General features: G+C 36.6%; 2 protein-coding genes across 2 annotated transcripts; one reads left to right on the top strand and one right to left on the bottom strand.

Moving 5' to 3' along the window:
- The first annotated feature begins 495 nt into the window (after positions 1-495).
- Positions 496-3,963, top strand: LOC137822680 (protein NLP2-like). Its single transcript, XM_068627626.1, has 5 exons — positions 496-838; positions 1,151-1,865; positions 1,959-2,018; positions 2,097-2,976; positions 3,054-3,963. Exons 2-5 carry the CDS (start codon positions 1,197-1,199, stop codon positions 3,911-3,913), a joined length of 2,469 nt encoding a protein of 822 aa, XP_068483727.1. The 5' UTR covers positions 496-838; positions 1,151-1,196; the 3' UTR covers positions 3,914-3,963.
- Positions 3,964-5,291: 1,328 nt separating this feature from the next.
- Positions 5,292-8,817, bottom strand: LOC137820662 (probable galacturonosyltransferase 3). Its single transcript, XM_068624846.1, has 7 exons — positions 8,569-8,817; positions 8,428-8,496; positions 8,208-8,345; positions 7,537-7,674; positions 6,891-7,225; positions 5,857-6,802; positions 5,292-5,656 (listed from the first exon to the last, which is right to left on the bottom strand). Exons 1-7 carry the CDS (start codon positions 8,623-8,625, stop codon positions 5,381-5,383), a joined length of 1,959 nt encoding a protein of 652 aa, XP_068480947.1. The 5' UTR covers positions 8,626-8,817; the 3' UTR covers positions 5,292-5,380.
- Positions 8,818-9,210: the final 393 nt, after the last annotated feature.

Raw genomic sequence — 9,210 nt, 5'->3', positions numbered from 1 at the left:
TTAAATTTTCGGGATGCTTCCGTCAATTCATCCACCAATCAAATGGGATCCATTTTCTTTTCACGGTATCAACTTGGAATTCGCATGACGCGGTGCAATATCATTAAAACCTTTTTTTTAATCTCGTATTACTCTAATTTATTTAACACTTTTTCACTAAATTTCTACGACTGCCACGTGGAACATGGAGAGGAACTCTCTCCAGTTTTAATAAAAATGTTCACCTCACATAAATCGGACTGCAAACTCCAGGGAAACTCTCCAATTTATAATTTATGTTTAGTTTTTGTTCGCAAATCCCACATTGAATATATATATATATATATATATATATATAATGATACAAATCTCACTTTATCAATCAGTTTTATAAACTGAGTTTAGTAATTTTTGTAATAATTCTAAATCCTTTACTAAATATATATATATAAACTATCTTGCATATAAGAAATTTACTTTATTATTAAATACATTGTTTTCCTTCTATAGCTCCCCAAAATGGTATGTGTTTTGTTTGTAACATCACATGAATTTTCCAATTAAAAAAGCTCTCAAAATATAAATCTATAGTTTTAGCAGGAATGTTTTTGTAAGTTGGTATAATGGGGAGTGAGGCCCCTCCTTTCTAACTTGTGGGTCCTACTGACACTGTAGACAATTTGCAGTTGTCTCGGAGTCATTAAATAGAAGAGTTCGATGAGCAGGTGAGTACTGTATAAGCAAAGCAGCGCCCTCGCCAGATCGATCACTTCAGCAACATTCCTTTCTTTCTTTCTACCTCTTTTTCTCTCCACAACCTTTTCCTCTTCTTCATCGCACTTTATTAAGAATCTGTAAGGTGAGGGAGTCTCCTACTTCATCCCCATTCCTCCTTCTATCTCTGTCTCTCTGCTTGCATGCTAATGTTAACTTCATTTATCTCTCACCATTGTTTAATATATGCATTTATATATCAATTATCGACCTAAGATACAACATACTTCAGGCTCCAAGTGCTATACCAGACAATAAAACGCTTCTGATTTAGTCTCGCAACATACTTAATGTTTGCTTCTACTTCATTGAATGTTAATTTTGGATGCTATATGCTAAGATATTTATTGTGTTTATTGAGTGAGTGGTAATAAAGCTATAAATAAATTATATACAGGATCAGTGGAGATAGGGGTGTTAGTTAGTTAGTTAGTGGAAGGAAGATGGAATATGGAGCCTTGGTGCAGAATGGTGCGTGTGGGAGCTTCTCAGATATTTTTGCCCCAGAAACGGACTTTATGGATGAGCTGTTTGCAGAAGGATGCTGGGTGGAAACAAGGGTTGGATGTGGAGGATCGTACCTTAATTGTGGGACGGAGCCTTCCAAGTCAAACAGCTGCATGGAAATAATATTTGAGGAAGAATCAGAGGCGGAAAGTTTGATGGTGGGGAAGAGATGGTGGATTGGACCTAGGGCGAATAATCCAGGGCCATCTTCCTCTGTGAAGGAGAGATTAGTGGTTGCGGTTGGGTACTTGAAAGAATACGCCAAGAACTCCAATATGGTGATTCAGGTATGGGTGCCCGCACGGAGAGGATGTGCAGTAGGGATTCATCAGGACTCATACACCACCCTTGACTATACTAATATTACTAATAACAACAATGGGGATGCAACAAGAGTCTTTCAGTTTCAGGAGGAGTGGCTTTCTGATCACTGGACTCCCAACATTCGCTTCCTCAGAACTCACGACTACTCCCGCGTTCAGCAGTACGATCTACGTGCTGGATCTCTGTCCCTTCCCGTCTTTCAGAGAGGCAGTGGAATTTGTCTCGGTGTTGTCGAGATTCTCCTGCCCAACAACGTCAACCCGGACCTTCACAACCTTCAGGTTATTATTATTTTATGTTCGCTTTCTGTCACAACACAACAAATACTTAACATTAAATTGAGCAGTTAATGATTAAGATTGATCAATCAATAGGGTGTTGATTTTAGGAGCTATTCTCTTCAGAACTTCATTCCACCAGCCATGACTGTGAAGGTACGTGAGTAAGTAAATAGCATTGATTAGGATGCGTGAAGGTACATGATTGTGATTATATATGTGTATGTGTATCAGGGTTTTGACGAGTTATACCAAGGTGCATTAAATGAGATAGTAGAAGTTTTGACGTGTGTGTGCAAGGCGCATGAGTTGCCTTTGGCTTTGACATGGGCTCCCTGCATCCAACAAGGAAAGAGTGGATGCGGGCATTCAAACGAAGAGAATTATGTGTCAACAGTGGATCCAGCAAGCTTTGTGGCAGATGTAGATGTGTTGGGATTCCTGGACGCGTGCTCTGAGTACCACCTTTTGGGGGGACAAGGAGTGGTTGGAACAGCTTTCACAACCGCCAAGCCTTGCTTTGCAAATGACATAACTGCCTTCACCAAGGCTGAATATCCTCTTGCACATTATGCGAACATGTTCGGCTTGCATGCTGCCGTGGCCATTCCTCTCCGGAGTGTCTCCGCTGATTTTGTCTTGGAGTTTTTCCTGCCAAAGGATTGCCACGACACCCAAGACCAGAAGCAGATGCTCAACTCCTTGTCTATGCTAGTGCAGCAAGCTTGCCGGAGTTTGCACGTTGTAATGGACAAGGAGGAGGAGGAGGAATTGGTGGTACACCATCATCATCATCCTCATGATAGCAAAGAAATGGAATCATCATCCTGGATTGCACATATGATGGAGGCCCAACAGAAGGGGAAAGGTGTTTCAGTCTCTCTGGAATACCTCCAAGAGCCAAAACAAGAGTTCAAAGTGACAACAAACTGCAGTGAACAGGTATTCTCGGAATTGGAAGGAACAGGCAGTGTTGGTGTTGGTGTTGGTGGACGCAGGGGTGGCAGGAAATCAGGCGACAAGAGACGAACCAAGGCAGAGAAGACCATAAGCTTGCCGGTTCTTAGACAATACTTTGCAGGAAGCCTAAAAGACGCTGCCAAGAGCATTGGGGGTATGTAGGATTCATAGCCCTTTAATTTCATCATTACCACTATATATAGTATTTTAATTATCTTCTTCTAATTGCAGTATGTCCCACCACTCTAAAAAGAATATGCAGACAACATGGGATTACAAGGTGGCCTTCAAGGAAAATTAAGAAGGTAGGCCACTCCTTAAGGAAACTTCAACTTGTGATCGACTCCGTCCAGGGTGCCGAAGGTTCCATTCAAATTGGCTCCTTCTATACCAGTTTTCCAGAGTTGAGCTCTGCCAATGGTGTTTCAGAATCAACCAAGATCAACAACGATAATTCTAAGTTTTATTCTGAAAATGGGTTGCTTAGTAACCAAGGAGTTACCACCACTACTTCCACTTCTCCTTTCAAATCCCCAACCTCGTCTTGCAGTCAGACTTGTAACCCAACTTCAAACCAATCAACCGCTATCATCAACAACAATAACAACAACGATGACATTATTCTGATGTCAGAGAACCAATCACTAATTGGCGCACCAATCCAAGTCCAAGGGGAAGCAAGGCATTTCACCCATCATCCTCCCATTCCCATTTCCATTCCCATTCAAAGCCTGGATGCTCTACCTCCCCTGCCCCAAACTAACAGTGTCTGGAACACGGGCAGTGGTAGCTTTAGGGTGAAAGCTACTTTTGGAGATGAAAAAATCCGTTTCAGCTTGCAACCAAATTGGGGATTCAGAGATTTGCAGATGGAGATTGCAAGACGTTTCAATCTGAACGAGATTAGCAACAGTCAGCTAAAGTATTTGGACGATGCTCAAGAGTGGGTTCTTTTGACATGCGATGCAGATCTTGAGGAGTGTAAAGACATTAATAGATCATCTCAGAGCCGCACAGTTAGACTATTCCTCTTTCATGCTTCGCCACTAAGTCATTCAACAAATGCATTTGGCGGCACCAGCCCCACTTAACACACTTTTTCTCCTTTTATTTATGCTTCAAAGTTAAGCATTTTTCACAACTCTCTTCCTTTAATTTCTTATAAAAAAAGTTTTATTTTAATGTACATTATTTATAAAATATTATTTAAAAAAAAACTTTTCATTTTAAAAAATCTATATTAAAATGGTGTTTTTATTCATGCAAATTTTCCGAAACAACAATTTGTCTATAACTTCTCTCCGTATAAAAATAATGAAGATAGTAATTAAATACTATATTGATTGAAGTGTTCATTTACCATATTGCTAGATATGTTGAGGCTCCAGAGTGCCATTCATTACAATTTAGAACCACTTACTAAAGGCTAATTTTGAGATTTAAAAAAATATCTATCCACTTTCAAAATTTGCATATATTTCTATAAATAAAAATTATTTTCAACTTATTCTCTAACAAGATTTATACTAGAGCTAGCTTAGTGGTTGGCGTCATTCACCGGACATTGTTAATTATTTTGTGTATTTAATAAATATATAACACTACAGAAATTAATTTACATGCTTTGCAAAAAATCAAAATATTGAAATTAAAATAAAATAAAATAAAAAATCATGTTATGAAATTAAACCTTTCAACAGATAAGTTTATATATATATATATATATATATATATATATTTAATTTCAAAACAGAAATTATATATATACTAGTGTTTTTTTTTTATGAGTTTTAGTTTCCTATATCATTTTTAATTTTTTTGTCATTTTTCTTCAACGGAAACTCTTATAAGATTCATAGTTATTAATATTTTATTTGATTGCTAATATTTTTAAGATAACAAAATATTATTTATTTTTAGAGCGTAGTGCAAAATATTTTTTTTTAATATTTTTTTTTAGTAGTTTTTCATGTCATGTAGAATATATAATATCTCTCGATCTTTATTTCAATGTTATCTTTTAAACGCGACACATCTTTCAATCTTTATTTCAATATTATTTTTTAAACGGGGGTAAACACTAGTCCTTATTCAATATATTCTGAAAATCCGTCTTTTGTAATTTTATTATTACTAATATTAAGATGAAACTTTTTCTTTTTTATCGTGCAAAATACTCACTGATCATAAGTATTTTTATATTAAATCTTTTGTTTAAACCACCATGCAATCTTTTGTTTATATTACTAATTCTTTTAGCTTTCTTTCTAATTAAATTTTGCCATAAATAGTGAAGTTTCATGACTAAGTTCGTTATGTTTGAAATTAAACTGATTACTGCAAATTTCTCGAATCGTATTGATTAGCAATTATCAACACAAAGAACTAAATTTGATTTATGATGACGTCATGGATTAAATTAATAAGGAACGCAAATTTCATGACGATCAAAATGTTTACCGAACCATATTTGAGGTTTTTTAAAAGAAAAACTATATTACGTTCTAGTTAGGTACCATTCTCAGAAGGAACAATATGCTAGTTTAGGGAAAAAAATATCACAATTCAAGGTTGCAAACTCCAAGGTATGGATTATCCAAGGTAACATATCTGGACCAGTATGATTTATATTTGGAAACAGCAAGATTTAACCATGGCTTGTAGTTTCCATTGTAGTGAATAACAGCGCCATTATCTATCTCTGTTAGGTTCAAAGCCGGGTCATAGCCAAGTCCCAAAACATGCCAGCCTCGATCTAACGGATAGGTCAGATTATAAAAGGTGATTAGTCCGGGGGGTAAGGTTCCAAGCTTCCAGAGGGTTCTATCCTCATTCTGCAAAACGATTAATTCTTACATCAGAAAACAAGAAACAACTATCTATCTACATTTACAAAACAGTGAACATTATGGCTTTTCGGTTATTGAAATTGAACCTGAACAAGAAAATAAACATTGGTATGATGCAAAAAACGATTTTCAGATAATTATATATGAATAACCTTAGAAGAAGGAATATAATTAGTGAAATTTACCATATCTTGCCATCGATGATAGATACCAGTGATGTTTCGTTTCTTCCACTCCTTCAAGTCAAACATATTCATGCCAAATGCCCAGCCACACGCCTCAGGACTGAAGTTATTGGAAATCAGTGGATTGCTAAAGTTTAGGTATTTATCAAACCTATGGAAGCTCTCCTTACACGTCTCCACAGCACCATTCACCATACCTTTTAAATCAATTGACCAAAGAGGTGTCAAATCCCTCTGCACTACAATGTCATCATCCAAGAATAGAATTCTGTTTAATTTTGGATAAACTTCAGGAAGGTAGAACCTTAAGTGATTTAACATTGACAAGTATTTAGGATTTCTATATTTTAGATTGTCAGAACCAACAGATAGGGAGGAAGGATGATTAGCTTTGAAGTAATATTCCTTGATTCTTGCTGATTCAAGTTGACGTAGAACAGAACAATACGAGGAATTCAACCACTTGAAATCAGCAATATTCTGAACTTCAACGGTTGCTTTAGAAGGAGGGTTGGTGAGAAACCACATTCTCATTGCTGCAAAATTTAATTTATCCGTCACTATATGGAACACATGCTTCTCAGGTTCCTTGGCATTTTGCACAGTAGAATTAACAACCACAGATGTAGCCAGCACATTATCAGAAAATATAGCATAATGGTATAGAGATGGATCTTCAATCTTTTCTTTGTCAAGATTTCCTTTCTTATGATATCCCTTCAGGTAATAATCCACTGCAAGTTGTAGAGGAAGACAATGCAATGGTCTGGGCACAGTTTTTGCAGCCAGCTGAATCAAGAATGCGCTCCTTTTCTTCTGTATATTCACTATATCTTCGGTTGATTGAAGCATCACCCTTAACTTCCTTGCCACCAACAGGCAGTCATAAAGTTGGTCCTTTGCTATGGAAAGAACACGACCCATAACTTTTGCTCTATCAAGTGCTCTAGCAAATGCAATAAATTGTAACCTTGCATGAAAATTGGAAAAACCTAATAAGCTAGAGAAACAAGACCAAGGAAATACATAAATACCCAGGGTGAAGCTCTGTATCAGAACTGGCTTCTCCTATAGCTAGTTGACTATCACTGGAGTGCTTGACAAGAGCTTCGTATAGATCAGTCTTGTTCTTAGACTTTGCAATGTTAGCATAGGCTCTGGCCATTATTATTTGATCACGCATGAGTTTCACAGTGGAATCAGAATTTGGGTTTTCATATTCTCTCCTCCATATACTATACTTTCCCTTGATAGTGGTATCAAATTCTTCAGTGTGTTTAATTGCTGCTGATACAACGCGATTGTTAGTTTCTCGGTTTTCCTGCGTAAGTTCAGCGGTACGAGCTTTCCTTCTTTCTTGCCGCATTACCTAGTGGATAGAAAAATATTAAAAAACAACAAGAAGGAAACAAAATACTGAAGAAACATTCTTCCACTTGTCTCTATTCATGGCGAGATTAGCCCTTTTCAGAGGCGACCAATCACAAAAACAAAATATTTGGGGGAACAAAACAAAGAAAAATGAAGAAATATGATTAAATTTTAAGAGACAACACCTAAAATTATAATATTGGACTAAAGTTATACAAATTTATATATAACATTTGTATGAGAACTGCCATGTCTGTCCCTATTATTTTTGTTTGCTTGAGTAGTGAAAGAGAAAAACTAGATAATTACTTGGCGTTTGATCTTCATCGGTGTCATTGATGAGGAACGGGGAATTTCAACTTTGTTTTCTTCGGGATATCGTTCATCTATGTTGTGCTTGGGATTGTCTTCAAAACTTGAATCGGTTTGAAACGATTCCATCAATTCCTGGATGATGAAAATGACCAGACAGTTAGTGGTCAAAGTTTGTAGTTTGTTGGGGAAACCCCATTTTCAACAAGGATGAAAAATGGGAACAACAAACCATAGAGAAAAACAACATAACCACAAATTTAACAAGGCCAAAACCTCTTACCTATGTCCATGGATTACAAGTTGTCAAGACAAACTTGAAAATGCATTTACCATACAATCCTATGTCTCTCACTCAAGAGTTACAAGAAATGACAATACTTTCACTCACAAGAGACCCTCTCACATCTCTTCCATAAGGGATTCTTCTCCCTTCATATAATACGAACCCCCTTTAACTTGGGGTGGTGTCTTTTCTCTTCACAGTAGCCTCCATTTAGAATAGTGTGGTGAATGGCTTACAAAGTCTTCTAAGGTGAAGTAATGTTTGGAAATTTCATAACAGAAATTCACCACACAGTTTATGTAATCTGGCTAGATATTAAATCCTTCCAAATTACAGATCGACTCGAACAGGAAAAAAAAAGGATGAAATCAAATTAAAGTACCTGGGAGCTCTTTTGATACTCGGTGTTTCCATTAGTAGGGTTTTCCCAGATCCAGGAATCAGATAAATCCCTCATTTTCAACCTAGCAAGTCGAACATGGCCAGAAGCATCGCTGTATGTTGCAATTATATCAATTTCCTGCATAAAATCATTACTAAGAATATAAGCTAATTGCTGGCTCCATCCCGTGGATTTAAACAATGGTGTCGGGTAAAAAAACCTTTTCATCGGGATTGAGGCGGTTTCTAGTTGTTGAAACGTCTGAAGAATGCAGAGCATAAAAGAGAAGCTGCGGAGAAGATTAACGGAAAGAGTTATGAAGGAGGGATTAGAAATTAGAGAGAAGAGTAAAGATCCATACCATAAAGACGAACAAAAGTAGCAGCGGACGTGGAGATATTCCGGGATAAGTCTCCATGCCAATTGGGATTCAATCTTCAATAATAACAATCACTTCATCACATCTTTCTATTTATTCCTCTGCTCTGCTCTGCTGCCAAATTGCAAATCAGATGAGATCGCAAGCATATCCTCCTTCCGCTCTTCGCTTCTACACTTTTTTTTTCCTCCATCCCAAACCAGTTATTGTCTTATTAAATTTTAACAAGTCAAAGATTCAATTTTAATATCTTATAATTAAAATATTATTGGAATAATGAATTTATTTTATAATTATTTACTTTTTTTTTAATTATCATTCTTATTTCTACACTTTTAATACTAATTCTTTCTAAACGTCTATATTGGTATGTATCGACGGGTCATTACCATGACTCGGTCTCCTTAATCAAACAGACCAAGACCTGTACCGTCGTGCAGGCCGATCCACAATTATTAAAGTGTCTTTTTCGGTTTCCTCATCCATTTCGCATTCGCATTCACTTGAGATTGAGGACCGAAATTTGAAAGAGGAGTATTGAGGCTATAAGTATTACTGAAACTCTAGCAACCTGTCAAAAAAAGAAAAAAATGAAACCATTCAATAGTTCTCTAGGTCCCATCT

The sequence above is a fragment of the Phaseolus vulgaris genome, chromosome 9, assembly GCF_000499845.2.
Source record: "Phaseolus vulgaris cultivar G19833 chromosome 9, P. vulgaris v2.0, whole genome shotgun sequence".
Lineage (NCBI taxonomy): Eukaryota > Viridiplantae > Streptophyta > Magnoliopsida > Fabales > Fabaceae > Phaseolus > Phaseolus vulgaris.
Note: the sequence above shows the minus strand (reverse complement) of the source record. Positions and strands in the feature narration are given on the sequence as shown.